Source organism: Melozone crissalis, unplaced genomic scaffold, assembly GCF_028551555.1.
Source record: "Melozone crissalis strain CALT ecotype California unplaced genomic scaffold, PUWL_Pcris_2 ptg000061l_1, whole genome shotgun sequence".
NCBI classification, from domain to species: domain Eukaryota; kingdom Metazoa; phylum Chordata; class Aves; order Passeriformes; family Passerellidae; genus Melozone; species Melozone crissalis.
In genome coordinates, this window is record NW_026535839.1 from 6,838,803 (window position 1) to 6,855,330 (window position 16,528).

Below are 16,528 nucleotides of genomic sequence, written 5' to 3' on the forward strand. Positions count from 1 at the left end.
ATAGCTCTGGACCCTTTTAATAACGAGAGGGAATAGAAAATAAATGGAGCCTTTCCCCCAGGGCCCTGTGTGTTTTTCTGTCCTGGCATTCATACCAGTAGGACAGTGCCACGGGACAGAGGGGCCTGCTTGTGAGTGGGCTGATACCTTACACCTTAGCATGGCCAGAGAGGTGGCCTGGGGAAGGGATGAGCCTTTGCTTGCCCAGCACTTAGGGAAGCTGGTTGCCATTTCATTGTGCCTGTTTTTTTCCCTTGGAGGATGGCCATTTCTCCAGCCCCAGGCCCAGCCTGGTGGCTGGCTGGGTGCAGGTGTGCAGAGAGTCACACAGAGCAATAAAAGAACACCACCTTCACCACGCTCAGCCCAAAGCTAATGCTGCTTTTCTTTTTCTGCCCCATGTCTAGAGGCCAGCACCCTTTGGAGTGGTCGTGGCCAGGAGGCAAGGTGGATCCTGCTGGGAAGGAGGAGACTGAGCTGGTGGCCTCAGCAGCCCCCAGCAGCGGCCGGGCAATCCAAGAGGAAGAGTGCGAGGGGACCGGCACCAAGCCCTACTGCAAAGTGCTGCTGCTGCCGGAGGCACAGGCGAACCACACGGGTTACTACCGCTGCTACTACAAGTACATTGAGGCCAAAATCGAGGGCACCACAGCAGTCAGCACCTACGTGTTTGTGAGAGGTAAGAGCTATCACTGCTGTGCACCTGCAGGCTGCGGGCCTTGGGGCAGCCAATGTACCAACGTAATATCTGAAAGATTCAACATCTCACTGTGCCTCCCAGGGCAGAGTGGCTGCTGCAGCCTGGGGAGGGGCCTGAGGGCTGGTTCCCCTGCAAGTGCAGGGGACCAATATCCGTCCGTGGCGGCAGCGCCTGGGATTCAATTATGTCCCATCCCGGGGGCATCGATCCAGCCAGGCTGGAATGCAGGAATTCAAGGAGTGAGAGCCTGGCCTCAGAGGCACTCCAGCACTAAAAAAAGCACAGGAGTTATCTTCTGGGCAGCTTGGGGCTCCCTGAGGTGCTGGTGGCCAGGGGTGGTAGTGTTTCATAAAGCTGAGACTGAGAGGGAGAGGATGAGTGGTACAAACACTCCATGTGCAGCCTGTTCCCAGACTTGCTGCTGGCCTGAGCTGCTCCACAGTGACAGATCCAGATGCCCCTCTCCACATTGTGCAGGGGCAGCCTGTGCAGGCAGGGTTATGAGGTGTATTTTGGCAGAGCAGGGATGTTCACCAGGCTTGGGGCTGGACCCTCAGCTTAGGGAGTGGCTGCGGGGCCAATACTCAGCATCTCCGTGTCCCAGGGGTTCCTCCTCTGTCCTCTCCCCCACTGCTCACAGCAGGCTCCACCAAGATAAATGAACTCTGTCCCCTGGAAACAGTTGGCTGAGCTATTTCTCTTTCCGCCCCCATTTATTAGTTGGTGCAGTTGTCATGAGCCAGGCAGGTCATGACATATAAGATGCATTTTTCAGAAGTCCCAGGGCAAAGCCAATTTTGCCTCTGCAGCTATACAGAGAAAAATGCAGGGGCAAATCAGAAAAGCTGGGCAGCTGTTGGAGAGGAATTGAAGTCTGTTTAGCAATTGCTTCCTCTTTCTGTGGGCTATGCTGCCCACCCTAAAACAGGACAGAGCCTGCCTGGATTTCAGACATCTGTGAGTTGGACCGGGGTGTTCAGACACTCTAGAGGGCTATATCAGAACAGAGGCAGAGAGCTTCTTAAATACACTGAAAATGAGTACAACCCCACCAACTCACATGCAGGAAGTGCTTTTGCAAGAACTGATTTTCTTTGTGATCCAACAAACATCACTTTGCCCCCTGATCCACCATCTCTCACCTCCAGCCTCTGCAGCTCAGGAGCTGCCCTACTGTTTACCAAAGAGTGCACATGGTGCAGGCCAGGGTCAATAAATCCCACACTGTCAGGGCCCATGGGACTCACAGTGCCTGTGGACAGTGAGTGGGCAGCAGGTCCTGCCAACAGCTCACAGCACTGCTGTGCACATGGCTGCACAGCACATGTTCATACTCAGTCCAATCAGGCTGTCCCCTCTTAGGGTTATCAAACACCTAGAAAACCTCAGAATCTGCCCTTCCAGACAGGCTTTCAGGCAAGAGAAGGGACATGTCAGGAAAATTCAGGCATATGGTAAGCACAGCCATTGCAGAACATTCAGATAAAGCCTGTTCCTGCTGAACTGGGCTGCAATGTGAGACTGTCCCTGGAGAGCTTGGAAGGGCTGATGTAAGTGTTGGGGATGTTTGGAGACAGGATGATCAGACCACAGGTTTATCCATCAAGCTCATTTCTCATGTTAAGGGCTTGGTGAAATTGCCAGGAACAGAATATCTGTGCTTGCCTGGAAAAATGGGTTCTTCTGTATTTTACCTGCAATTCAGTGGTGAAATGAACTCTCCATGCATGTGTCTCTCTCCCATGTGTCTGGTTAGGTGTGTATTTTATTACAACTACAGATAGCTCTGTAGACACAGAATGCCTCCTCAGGGTAGGACAGGCTAGGCACAGCCCACATCTCATAAGGCTTAGCCTGTATTAATGAAGAAGATGCTAAATTATTCCCATCCGACTCATTAAGGCAGTCTTAAGGAAATTTGTGATGTTGTCAGAGAGGGGAGTTAGTGCATGAATCACAAGCTCACTGGCAGCAGGACCAGCCCAGTAAATCAGTTCTTGGCTGCCATCTGAGCTTGAAGGGGACCTCATAGTCTCTCACCTCTGATAGCTGTGCAGCTCCTCCTTCTCACATGCCCAGGGTTTGGGAGAGGAATGAGGAACTTCTTCACACTGGGAAACAAATCTGTGGTTTCAGAAGTCAGCAATCCTGTGGCAGCAAAAAAACCCCAGAAGATAAAGAAGAACTCGCTGGGCAATCCATGTTTTCTGAAGAGGTGACCCATACAGTTTCTTGAGTGTGGGTTGCTTCACCTACTCTGTAGAAAAAGTGCTCCACACACAGGAGAGGCCTTTGCAGCATGACTATCACTGAAGCAGCAGCTTTACAGATCAAAAATGAAAGGTTTATGCACTTAACAGTGGGAACACTGGGTTGGATTGGGTTGAACACAATGTGATGTGAACAACAGAATCCTCAAGTGAGGATCATTTCCAAATTCATCTTTGACTTGTCCCTTTAGATTGGTCTCTTTAGGGGTTGGGTATCAGAGGGAAAGAATCTCAGGTTGTACAAATGGTTGCGCTCGTGCTACACTCCCTTGAAATCAATGGTTTAGCTGAAACACGGATGAATAAAACTAAATGTAGGCCATTGGGATAATTTGGTCTGATTTCAGTGTACCAAGAGCTATAAAATCTCCCCTAACAGGACGCTGAGGCAGCCCAGTGTCTCCCAGATGCAGACCCAGCACCCCCTTATAAAGCTCCCATCTCCCACAGGGAAATTTCCATTAATAAAGCCAATTATGACCATGTGCTGGGCATTTGCAGAGGAGAGATGCTGGCAACACCATGCCTTTGAGACACCAGGAACCAGTCTCTATTCAGAGCATCCTGTGAGAGCAGGAATCCTGTGGAAAAGGGCAGGCAGGGGCTGATAGTAAAGAATAAATCATCTGTCACTGAGGCCACCAAGCAGTCTCACAATTCCCTGTGTCTTCCAATTTTGTCTTCATCCCATTTACTCAGCCTGGGTCACTGCTCCGCACAGAGTTTGGTGTAACATCCCTGGCCTTGCCAAGTCATTTGATATTGGTTATTTCTGGGTGGTTTTGCTCTTCCTGTCAATATTTGTGCTTGCAGCAGTTGGGGGGCAGTGGGGTGGCAGCCCTGGAAAGCTCAGCTCATGTGTTTATCTGCCGGCCGGGATTCTGCAGGATGACATCTGCATTCCAGCGCGCCGCGGATCACTTCCTCGCCCGGCAAGGTCGCGCTGCCAGCCCTGCGCGGGGACACAGCCACCAGCTGGGCAGGCGCCGAGCCCAGGACACCACACACTGCTCTCACAAAGGGTCAGGCTCAGGCACAGACCTCGAGGGCTGCAGGAAAGGGGAGGTCATTTCCCGCGCTGCCCAAATGTCACACAAGTGTCGCTGCACTGGTGCCGTGTTTGGTGCGGAGGAGCTGGCTGGCTTTGCATTCCCATCTCCAGATGTCTCCTCTGACTGTCACATGTGGCAGAAAAGCTCAACACCACTCCCTCTGAAATGCTTGTGCTGTGTTAAGGAAATTCAGGAAGCCTCCTTTTCTACTGGTGGTTGCCTTTTCCCTGTTTTTTTCTTCTTTGTTAGTAGTTGTTCTCCTTGTATCTTTTCTACAGATTTTGAACAGCCATTTATCAACAAGCCAGAGACCCTCCTCATCAGCAACAAGAACACCTGGGTACCATGTCTCGTGTCCATCCCAGACCTTAACGTCACACTGACCTCGGTGAGAGCTCAGCTGCTGGGAGGCTCTGCACTGAGATGTATTGCATTTGTTCTGCATTTGTAATTGCCTGAGTGGAAGCATGACAGGCACTGCCAGGAAAGGAAAATGCATGGGATACATTTTCCATGGAAAGTACAAGCCACTGGCTTCCTCGTTTTATTTGCTGGTTGTCCAGTTCCCTTGGGCAGATCCCACGGGTTTCCTGCCAACCTTGCTTCTCTTCCCTGGAGCTCTATGAAACAAAACAAAACTTTGTTTTAAACCCGTTTCCCCACAGCATCCCCTGTTTGCCTCATCTCTGTGATCTACACCCCTCTAGGTGGTCAGCATCCCCACAAGGGAGGAGGCTGCAGCCCTGGGGCTCATGACTAAAAACAGCTCTCTTATCAGTTTGCTTTTGCTTTTGCTTTCCCCCCTCCTCTTTTTTTTTTTTTTTTTTTTTTTTTTTTTTTTTTTTTTTTACAATGCAAATACATCCTTCCAGGATGAGTGTTACTATTGTACAAAGGCCTCCAGGGACGCTCTGGGGGCCAGGGGCCTTTCCCTTGCCCGGGAAGGACACTACCCAAGGTCAGCACTCATCCCAGTGGGGCTGATGTTTGGGACATCAGCATCAGTTTCCTTAGCTATCTCTAGAAATTTCCATTCCTGGAAGTCTCTGGCCCACTCTGCAGATGGAGAGGCTCATGGTGCAGGATGCAGCTCCTTGGGGTAGAGGGGAGGCCACGATTCCTAGATGGCAAAGCCTTGGGGGGAGAGGGCAGGAGGCCAGCACAGCATGGGGCTGTATCATTTCTTCCCACAAAAGGGATGTGTTAGCCAGCATAAAGCCTGGGAGGGGTGGAGTGAAAATGTTGTTACCCTCTGATTTCAGTTGGCAAAATGTTGATTTTTCCAGCAAAATTTCTTCATCCACCCTGACGGGAAAAGCACTTTCTGGGACAACAAGAAGGGAATGCAGGTACCCACACACTTGATCAGGGACTTATTGTATGTCCACTGTGAGACTGTAATCGACAAGAAGGTCTTCAAATCCAATTTCTTCATCATCCATATAACAGGTGAATATTTGGGAAGGTTCAGGGGAGCAGTTTGGGTGGCTCTGAAGTCCACCAGTGTGGCTCATGGGATTGTTATGGTCCTCTCTAGCTACACAGACTCTGCATGGTGCTTATATCTCTTCTACTGTGTATTGGACAGAGATACACCATGCAGCAGGAGGTCATTCCCAAACCTCCTGTAACTGCACAGTCTGAGTCAAAGAGTTAACTAGATCAGAAATCTCTTTTCATTCCCTCTTCTGCATCAGGGAGTGAGCTGTATGACATCCAGCTGTATCCCAAGAAAGCCATGGAGCTGCTAGTGGGAGAGAAGCTGGTCTTGAACTGCACAGTGCAGGCTGAGTTCAACTCTGCCGTCCAATTCCACTGGACTTACCCTGGCAAACAGGTACCAGCAAGCCAAGCAGCTCCCCATGCACTGAACTGTGACCCTCCGAGTCACCCCCTCGTGACCCTTCATTGTTCCTCTTCACATCATTGGCACATCATACTCCTAACCATGCTGTGCCCTGGACCTCTTGTCAGAGTGTTCTCCCATTTTTTTTTCTCCTGCAGCAGAAGGCAGACAGAATGAAGACCCCTTTTCCTCACAGAAAGCTCCCTTCCTGCCAAGGTGTTACTGCTCTGGGGTTCTTGAGAAAACACTGGCTTCACTTTCACTAGTGCAAATCCAGAGCAAATTTGATAGGTTTAAAATGCACTATTCCAATCATAGAGCCCTTGTTACCAAGAGCCTGCAAAGTGGTCCCTTCCCCACTGTGTTTTCCCCCTTTTGTATCTTCTGGCTTTTTTGAATGGTGTGACAGGGGAGTCCCTTGAGAACACCACTCAGTTCATGGGGCTCCCAGCCTGGTTCCTGGGCTACAAGAGCAAACCATGCTAAGATCTGAGCCCAGCCTCAGGCAGTCAGTATGCAGAACATGTGCCCTCCCACCCCTGAGGATGGCAGTGAGTTGTGCAGAAACCTGTCCAGGTAGAGGCAGGCACTGAGCATCAGGAACCACAGCTGTGAAGGGCCCATCCTCACAGCCTCATCCCATTGCTGTCTTTCATCCCCTTCTCTCTGTCACCTCCCACAGACGCAGCGAGCAGTGATCGACTCTGAGCGCCGGTCCCTGCAGACATACACAGAGCTCTTCAGCAGCCTGACCCTTCACAATGTCAGCAAACAGGACCTGGGGAAGTACACCTGCACTGCCACCAGTAGTGCCCAGATGCTGGAGGAGAGCACTGATGTCATTGTGCATGGTATGGCACTGCCAGTGCCCTGCAGAGCCACAGCCAGAGCCCAGCTGCAGCAGAGCAAACCCCTCACTGCTTGGGCAGAGTGGCTCCTGAACCTCCCTCCACTCTGCTTTAGTGAAACCCAGCCCTCCTCCAGCCCCTCAGCCTCCTGTGTCCCAGCACCACGCTGGGAGCAGAGTCACATTCAGCAAGGTCCCAAAAGGGAGGGAGAGAGATGCCAACACCAAACTGGCCCAAATGCAGTAGAATGGCAGGACACACTCATCTTGCAGCCCTATGGCAAATGCAGTGCCCCTGTGGCATGCCTGGCCTGACTGACACCAGCTGCTTTGGGTGGTCGTTTCTTGGCAGCAGAAACTCTCAGGGCAGCCCAGCCTTCCTGCATTCCCAATGGTTCCCATGAAGGAGACAGGAGCTGCCAGGATCTCAGCTGCATTGTCATAACACCCTCATGTCCTTGGTCGTTTCTGTTGGGTCCTGTGGAGAGCAGCAGAGCTTTGTGACACCCTCTCTCTTTGAGTTCTCCTCCATGGTCCCTTTTTTCCTTCCAGAAAAGCCCTTCATCACTGTGGAGTGGAGGAAGGGCCCAGTGATAGAAGCCACTGCAGGAGACGAAGCTGTGAAGCTGCCAGTGAAAGTTGTGGCTTACCCCACACCAGACTTCCAGTGGTAACTCACCTTTCTTAGCTTCAGCCACCTTCTTTCCTCCTTTCCTCTGTCAAATGGGGAAGCTTAGCCTGGCTTCCTTGCTGGTCCCTCTGTCACCAAGGTTGTCACAAATGTCACTTTTTTCCACCCATGGGGGCCATTTCTCCCATATCCTGGCTCTCAGCTGCACAGCCTGGCTTGGCAGCTCTGCACAGCTGGAAGGGCCAAGTGGGGTTCCCACAGGAGCTGTCCCTCTTGCCCCTCTGCTGTGGCAATCACAGCTGCCTAGAGGAACAAGGTAGTGGGATGGGTTGTGCACCTCATCATGCTGCACTTCCATCAGAGCTGACTGGAGATGGGAGCTTTGCACCCACTCACTGCTCAGGCAGAGCTACAACACCCCCAGCCCCACACACATCCATAGCACACAATGTGCAGACCCATCACCTGGTCCAGGGAAGGCCCAGGGGTCTCTCCAGAGAGGTCCTCAGTGCTAGCAAGGGGCACCTTGGCTGCACTCTTGTGGGGACCAGCAAACCCTTTGCCCAGCTGCCAGTGGGACACTTCCTCCCCATGGCTGCATTTTCTCTCTGCCTCCCTGCAGGTACAAGGATGGAAAGCTAATTCCCAAGCAATCTCAATCTTCAATGCAGATCAAGGATGTGTCGGAGCAGCATGCTGGGACTTACACGCTGGTTCTGAGGAACAGGCTGGCAGGGCTGGAGAAGCACATCAGCCTCCAGTTAATTGTCAATGGTAAGGGGGGGCTGGAGCTGGGGGTAGAGTGCTGAGCCCGTGGTCCCAGCCTTTGGGCTGCTCCAAGACCAAGTCCCCACTGCTGTCCTAAAGCAGTTGGTACCTACATCACCTCTTCCTCCTCCATGGCACAATTTTGTTCCTGGCTCCCTCACTTTGGGCAGGATATGTCATTGCTCAGGGGCCACTTCCCAACTGCAGTTGGAGATGCTGCTGAGGGTGACCCTGACTGATGTGGACTTGAGAGCAGGGCAGCTGCCACACAGATAAAGTCTTGACTGGAGTAGTTCCTCTGGGTGGGAAGTCCCTATGGAGTTTTCCCACAGTTGGTCCCAGTCATGCAGGAAACAGATGCCAGCTAAAAAAGTGCTAGAAGGGCACTGCTGCCTGGAGATGTGTCTCCAGCAGGCTCTGTGGCCCTGTGCTTTGAGCCCTGCAGCATCCAGACAGTTCCACTCACCAGAGAAGGGAGAAACGATGTCACTTGAATCTGCTTAGGTATGACCTGCTGTGCCTTGCAGGCCTGAGCTGCCCTGAGAGCCAGAGCTGTAGTGCCCAGGCTGTCCATAAACAGGCCTGGGGAGGGCTGTGCCAGGCCTGGGGATGCAGTGCCTGAGCCTGCAGCTGCTCACAATGTCACTCTGATCCTTGCAGTTCCTCCACGCATCCATGAGAAGGAGGCCTCTTCCCCAAGCATCTACTCCAAGAGGAGCCCCCAGGCCCTCACCTGCACTGTCTATGGCATCCCAGCACCAGAGGTGATCCAGTGGCAGTGGAGGCCATGGATGCCCTGTCGGATGTTCTCCCGCCGCAGCCTGTAAGTGCCATTTCTTACAACACTTGTGTCTTGTCAGGCCACCCTTGTGGTGCTATGGGCTTCTTGTGACCATGGCTGTGCTCCCAACCATGTCTCACTTTTGCTCTCCCACCCACAACATGGCACCTGGTGGGAAGGCAGAGTGGAGACACTTGTTGTCCATGTGGCAGTTTTGCCCAGGCTGGCTGGTCCCAGACACCCACAGCTTGCACAGCATCCTCTGCATCCTCAGTCACCTGCATCTGTCAGTGGATGTCCATGGCCCAGCCACACCTCACAGCACCTTCAATGAAACCACTGATCACTGTGCTAATGGGGAAACTGAGGCAGATTGCAGGAGGAATTCTCACAGCCCCTTGTAAGACCTCAGGACAGCAGCTGGGGCTCACACCATTCCTGACCTGAGGTCCCTGTGGTTTTTCTGTCCTTTCTCTTCTTCTGGGAAGCAAAAGTGCTCATAGGCAGCTGCTGCTTGTGGGGAAGAATTGCTGAATCCTGGGGCAGTGCCAGATCTCTGCCAGCTGCTGGGATGATTTGCCAGCAGGGCAATAGGCAGGCAGGAAGGGTGCATGCCCACTGCCTGTGCCTGGGAAGCTGAGGCAGCATCAGGCAGGGCTGCAGTGGCATTTTTAATGACAGTCTCACTGAAAGAAGGAAAAGGATGCTGGGGAGTCGTAGTCAGAGCAGTAAGGGTGGAGGATATCAGGGTGCCTGGAGGAAGCCAGGTCCTGCAGCTCTGTGCAGGCTTTTGCCAAGCCAGGGACACCAGATTTTCCATTGCATGCAAGTGCACTGTGGCCCTCTCAGGAAGCAGAGGGGCCCATGAATTATGAGCACTGTCTCCCAAGGCCACCATATTTCTGCCTAGCACAACTCCAGAGGATGCAGGAAGCTTCTTTCTAGCTTCCTGTTGTTTACACAGTTCACCAGTGTGTTTGCCCCGCCAAGTGCTCTGTCCCACACTGCCAGCACACACCTTTGCTACAGCTCCTGGGACCTCAGCTCCCCTCCGCTTCCCTGTCACTCAAAGCCTCTCCCTTCTATCCCAACACACACTTTTGGGCAGACCCTCCCACATTCCACCCCAACTCACATTTCAAAAGCACCCTGCAGGCTGCAGCACCCCTGGTCCCTGACAGATTTGGCCACTTCTCCCCACCCATCTGTCTCAGCCTGAAGAGGTGCCATCATTCCCCTATGAGACACCAGCAGCACCTCTTCCTGGGGAGGTCTCTCTCCTGGCTTTTGTTAAATTGGGGGCAGCAGGGGCACCCCTGGGTGCTGTGCCCTTGGGTGTTGCCCCACCTGCTCTCCAGGCCAGCACCAGCCAGTCAGTGACACCCCTGACTCTCAGTCCCAGCGGGGCTGTAAGGCCTTGGTGCTGAGCAAAATGACATCAAGAGTTGTTCATGGCACACATTAATCAATTTCACCCCTGCCTTTCTCCACCCTTAGCAAGGAAAGATGAAGTCCCAGGATTGCAGGTGAAGACATTGCTCATGACACCTGTATCTGTTCCCTGCCTCAGTTTTCACACCTACAAATTTCTGCCTCACTGGTGGTTGCAAGGCACCCTTATAAAGCACCTCAGAATTGTATAACTGAAAGACCCTGAAATTTTGCAGAGTTATAGGACGGGGCCATCAGTTCTCAGACACAAAGCTGCTTTTGCTGTATTTTTCCCAGCTAACCTTCTCTCTGTCTCTCTCCTCTTTCCCCTGCTCATCCCTGGCTGCTGGATTAGCAACAGCAGGCACCGGGCAGCAAGGCGCCACCAGAGGGACCGGATGCCCGAGTGCAAGGACTGGAAAGATGTGTCACAGCAGGACGCCGTGAACCCCATCGAGAGCATTGACACCTGGGTGGAGTTCGTGGAGGGGCGGAACAAGGTGAGGCTGCATCCCAAACCCATCCTGGGACAGGGAGCTGGAGACTGGCATGGGACTCCTTTGCAATCAGCCAGGAAAAGTGGCCTGGAAAGGGGCCTGGCACAGACAGATTTGGGGAGGGCTTCACACCTCTGCTTCTAAAGTAAACCATCAGTGGCAGTTCCCAGCCCTGGGGCTCCACAGTACCAGGCAGCTCCAGGGCGAAGGAGAGCTGTCATCTTTGAGAAATTACCCTGTGTCCAGAGAGGCCCCCACTGGGGCTGGCTGCACAGGAGGGATTTCATGGATTGCTACTGGACACAGGGCATCCAGCTAGGAAAGATGTGGGACAGGTGCTGTGGGGGCTCCCATGGCCATTTCTGAGCATTTTGCATGAGCCGTTCTGTTAGCTCTGCAGAGCATCCTGGGCAAGAGAGCAGGAGTCACAAACTGCCCAGGAAATCTCTGGCCTTGGGAAGGTGCCTGTGTCTGGTGGGGCATTTCATCCAGCTGTGCCCATCGTGGTGGGGTGAGGGTGGTTTGGAGAGGCTGGCATCCATCCGCTGCAGCTTTGTGAGTGGGAGCAATGTGTGCTCCACAAAGCCACTTCTCCATCACAGCATTTCCTCTCTGGAAGGAACATCTCTCCCTCACTGCAGTGTGTGACCTGCTTGCTGCCTGCTTCTCTCAGTCTCCCGGGTAGCCAGGAGTGTGAGGTCTGTGCCATGACGAGGTTCCTGTCCCCACTGGTGTCGGGCACCAGCCGCTCACAGAGGGATGCAGAACAAACAAATGGGCCCCTGCTTCCGAAAGTCACTTCCTGTTTTCCTACACACCTCTAAAGGCACTTCCCGTCCCCTGGCCTGGCCGGGAGTTCATCACTCTGCCAAAAGGGTGGCAGGGGCAGATGATTCTCCTCCCAGAGCAGCTGAAGGGAGGTTGAGGGATTGGTGTTCCCCAGAGACGCAAGCAGGGGTGGGGGGAGCTCTTGGGTAAGAAGCCCCCACTATGGATGTGACACTTTTATTGGTCCTTTCTGATCTTCCCCTATTTTCCCCATTTTCTTCCTTCTATTCCTCAGCTGTGTCCTTCTCATTCCCTCTGTTTGGTTGTAACTGTCCTTAGGTTGTGCATCCCCACAGATGTGCAAGACCTTTGGGAGAAAAGAGCTGTTCCATTCACAGTGGGATGCTACATCCTAAAATCTGCTTTCTCTCTCTCTCCTTGTCCTTTCTGCCTGTCTTCTCTCACCATCCTCCTGGTTTTTATTCCATCTGTAAAGGCCAGAATGAGCCACAGGATACGCAGTGCACAGTCATGCACTGCAGGCAGCAGGATGATGTCAGATCAAGAAACCCCAAGTCAAACATAACACTGCAGATTAGAAGGAAAATCCCCAAGAAACAGGAAAGGCAGCACACAAAAGTGCCAGCAATAGGGTCACTCTGGTTGTATGAATAACCCCAAGAAACGGAAAAGGCAATGGACAAAAGTACCAGTAATAAAGTCACTTCAGCTGTGTTGAGTATGCACTGAATGAACGGCTGTTCCTTCTGGTTAACACAACCTCAATACATTGCCCCTCAGAACGGAAATGCTTCCCAGTCTATGGGATTATGGGATGTAAAGGCAAAGAAATTTGCCTGTAGGAGCACGTTAATTTTGCATTTTAAACACCATCTCATTAGAGGGATTTTTTAACTTGTTGTTTAAACTGGAGCCTCAAACTGCAAGTCTCCTCTAAGGGGAGTGCTTGCAACACTTTTGGTAGCTCACACATGTGCAGTGTGAGCCAGGAGGAGAGCAGCCTTATTCCCCAGCTGCTTTTCTTGGCTAATTTGGGGGCAGCATCCTCTGGGTCCATGCTCCCAGGATGGCAGCCTGGCTGTTTGCCCAACCTTAGTCATGTCTTGCTGGAGGGAGAGAGGAGGAAGCTTTTAGGACAGTGTCTATGTACACTTGGAATTCAATGAAAGATGACAGCTCTTTCTGAAGGGATGAGAGCTGGGATATTTTCACAGGTTTGATTTCTCCTTATGAATAAAAGGAGTGCTTGCAAGTCTGTAAGTACCGGTAAATTCCACTGAACGCTGTGGGACACTAAGTAGTCACTTAACTGCAGAGGGCTCAGGGAATCAAAGCCCTGGTGTCCTTTCCCTTTATTCCCACTGTTATAAATAAAGCTTGGCAGGAGCTTAACCATCCCCTCAGCTCTGTATCCTGTTACTGTCCCCCTTGCTGACCACTGTCCCCATTGTGACCCCAGGGGCTTAATAAGAAATTTGCTCCTATGGAGAGGCATCTATGCTGACTGGGCTCTGTAAAAAGATGCAGAGATTGGGAATAAAAGAATGTTATTATTGGTAGAGCCAACAGATAAAGCTTGAAATGCACAAAGGGCTGTAGGATAAGGGTCTTGTTTTGCATAACCCTTTCCTAGGGTTATGCAACAACAGCTACTGGGGGCTTTGCTACCTGCCAGAGAGCAGCAGTGATTCTACTTCTCTTCCCTGTTCTCTTCCTAACTCTTCCTTATGTTCTGTTCCCCCATCAGACAGTCAGCAAACTGGCCATCCAGGAGGCCAATGTCTCAGCCATGTACAAGTGTATTGCCTCTAATAAAGTGGGTCGAGACGAGCGGCTGATCTACTTCTATGTGACCAGTGAGTACTGTAAAATGCTCCCCACCTGCACCAGCCCAGCTCTCTGCTTGAAATGGGCAGGTCCCTAGAGCTGTCAGGTCCTGCCATTCACAGTTAGGATCTTCAACAATCCAGCAGGAAAGAAGGGCTCACCCAGAGCTCTGCTGGGTGGCAAAAGCCTGAAGCTCTGGCAGCAAATAGCACAGGCAGAGTTTGGCAGGCAGACCTGGGAATGAGCCAGCGCTGCCTGTGCCTGGGTCTTGAAGTAGCCCTGGCAGGTCCTGGGCAGGTCCTGGGCTGGGGACATCCCGCTGGCTCAGGCCCACGGGGCTCCCTGGGCTGGGGATGTGTCTGGTCCAAGAGCATCCTCTAGTGGCACCGCTCGACCTATCCCAGGCCAGGTCCCGCTGCCTCAGCCCCCGGCAGTGATCCCACGGGATTCTGGTGATGGCAGGAAGCTGAGTTTGTAGAAACCAGAGCCCCGCAGTGCTGGAGTCATGGCCCATAGGGGGCTGCATGAGCCTCCTGCCAGTGGTACCCAGTCCTGGCGGGAGCCTGTCCCTGTCTGCTGACAAAGGGAGCCCAGCAAGGGCACTGCAAAACCTTAACCTATAGAATGAGAATTCTATAATAAAATTTCCAGCCTAGAAGGAATAGCCCTTGTGATAGTACCTGTGCTGTCAGGGACACCAGCTGTTGTGAAGCAAGATGAACACCTTCAGTCACTGCTTCAGTAATGCTCTCTGCATTGCTGTGCAGGCTGCTGTGTCACTGCCTGCACATGTGAAGGTGGGCATGAGTGCAAACCAGAATGCTTCAGCTGAGCTAGGAGCAGTAACAGCCTAATTCAGACCTCCCTGCCTTGTTTCATTTGTGACCCCATCTTAATTTCACTCTGGGACTTGAGCATATCCCCTGGCACTCGCTGGGCTTAAGCTGTGATTGCCAGCAGTTTGCACGTCACAGTTCTGGGCTACAGTGGTTTCCTTTACCCTGAGGACAGGCGGATCTCTGAGAGCTGAGCCCAAGAAGACAATTTCATTGTGTCTGGCAGCTCAGCCATGAAAACTCATTCACATGTTCATTTCCTTCCTGAAAGCCATTCCAGACGGGTTCGAGATTGAGTCCCAGCCCTCGGAAGAGCCCATAGAGGGGCAGGACCTACAGCTGAGCTGCAATGCAGACAACTACACCTATGAGAACCTGCAGTGGTATCGGCTGAACCTCTCCAAGCTCCACGATGAAGAGGGCAACCCCCTGGTGCTGGATTGTAAGAACGTCCACCACTATGCCACCAAGATGCAGGGGGAGCTGCGCTTCCAGCCCGACTCCAACGATGCGACCTTGCTGCTCACCATCCCCAACATCTCCCTGGATGAGGAGGGGGATTATGTGTGTGAGGTGCAGAACAGGAAGACCCGGGAGAAACATTGCCACAAGAAATACATCTCTGTGCAGGGTGAGGGTCCACAGGGCTGGTGGGAGTGACACAGGAGAGCTGGTGCTCTTGCTGCCATCAGCTTCCCAGGCCATCCCCAGGGGAAGCCACACAAGCAAGCTAAACTCAAGGCGGCAAAGGCAGGGCACATGGGTTCTCAAGACACCCTTCAGCAGGGGTCAGAGACCCAAAGGCCCCCAGGAACACAGATATTCTCTTGATCAATCAGTTTCCCGTTTTCCCCTCCTCCTCTTTGTGCTGCTCCTCCAGCCCTGGAGATCCCCCGCCTCAAGCAGAACCTGACAGACATTTGGGTGAACGTCAGCGACTCCATTGAGATGCGCTGTAAAGTGGACGGCAACCACGTTCCTGAAATCAGCTGGTACAAAGACGAGAAACTGGTGCAAGAAGTATCAGGTACAGTGGGCTGGGGGTGGATCACAGGCAGGGCAGTTTGTACAGCAGCTGGAGAGCTGAACACTGCTGGGTTCTGGGACTTGCTGTCCCCAGATAAAGGCACCCGTACTCTGAATCAGCCAGAGCCTGGTTTTAATCACATTCTGTCCTAATTTGATGCAGTCTCACTGGCCAAGTCTATGCCCTAGGGCCCAGCTCAACACTGTCTGTGCTTGTGCACATTCAGCTGGAGAGCAGGGAGAGAGAAATCATTCATGTTCTTACTCTCAGCCCAGTGCCTGGTGTCTCTGATTATGCAGGGACTGACCCAGATCTCATGGAAGGGACATGCGAAAGATCCAGGCACACTGCAGAGGGAAAGGAACAGGTTCTGAGGGTGAAGCAGAACTTGACACACCAGCTGGAACTGCCTGGGCACTGTCCCTGTTCAGCATGTTCAGTGGGGGATTTGTAACCCCCATACACTGCCTGGGGAGGGGCCCTCCAGGGTTTTTCTGGGGCCATCGAGAGAAGAGTCTCTACCAGCTGGTGTGATGTCATTCTGCCATCTGAAATGAATCAGCCAAAAAATGCTCATGGACTTGAGCCTGAGTCCAGTGTACTAATCTTCCCTCCCTGTCAGTGACCATGACAACCCTCTGTGCCTTACAGGGATCGACCTGGCAGACTTCAACCAGAGGCTAAGCATCCAGAGGGTGAGGGAGGAGGATGCTGGGCTCTACCTGTGCAGCGTCTGCAACGCTAAGGGCTGTGTGAACTCCTCAGCCAGTGTCTCCGTGGAAGGTACCAGCAGCCACAGCACCCCTGGGGATGTGAAGGGGTGGAACAGGAATTATGGCCAAGCTCCCATACCTCTTCCCTGTGACAGTGGGAGGCAGTGAAAGCCCCTTGGCCTTGCTGGTGGCATGATGCTCTCATAGGAGAGCATAGTGCAGAGCATGTTTAGCTCAGGGAAACATGTCTCCAGTCACCCCACATCCTGCTGCAGGCCATAAGGAATGGCTGAGTTGGGGCATAGAATGGGAATCTCTGAAGCTGTGATTGCCTTTCCATCCCACAGGCTCTGATGACAGGACCAATGTAGAGATTGTCATCCTGATTGGCACTGGAGTTATTGCTGTTTTCTTCTGGATCTTACTTATTCTCATCTTCTGCAACATCAAAAGGGTACGTGACTGTCACTGCCCCAGGCAGGGAGGGTGGCATATCAGGACTTGGGGCAACAC

The 16,528-nt window shown here is 52.6% G+C and overlaps 1 protein-coding gene across 1 annotated transcript in view; it reads left to right on the forward strand.

Annotated features, from left to right (window-relative positions):
- FLT4 (fms related receptor tyrosine kinase 4) overlaps positions 1–16,528 on the forward strand; it is a 54,452-nt gene that overhangs the window by 26,369 nt on the left and 11,555 nt on the right. The window contains exons 3-16 of the mRNA XM_054287850.1: positions 408–679; positions 4,301–4,410; positions 5,309–5,471; positions 5,720–5,859; positions 6,551–6,719; positions 7,268–7,385; positions 7,969–8,120; positions 8,775–8,937; positions 10,682–10,826; positions 13,360–13,468; positions 14,547–14,906; positions 15,156–15,302; positions 15,954–16,085; positions 16,363–16,469. Coding sequence (XP_054143825.1) covers positions 408–679; positions 4,301–4,410; positions 5,309–5,471; positions 5,720–5,859; positions 6,551–6,719; positions 7,268–7,385; positions 7,969–8,120; positions 8,775–8,937; positions 10,682–10,826; positions 13,360–13,468; positions 14,547–14,906; positions 15,156–15,302; positions 15,954–16,085; positions 16,363–16,469 — 2,287 coding nt within the window. The remainder of the gene's footprint in view (positions 1–407; positions 680–4,300; positions 4,411–5,308; positions 5,472–5,719; positions 5,860–6,550; positions 6,720–7,267; positions 7,386–7,968; positions 8,121–8,774; positions 8,938–10,681; positions 10,827–13,359; positions 13,469–14,546; positions 14,907–15,155; positions 15,303–15,953; positions 16,086–16,362; positions 16,470–16,528) is intronic.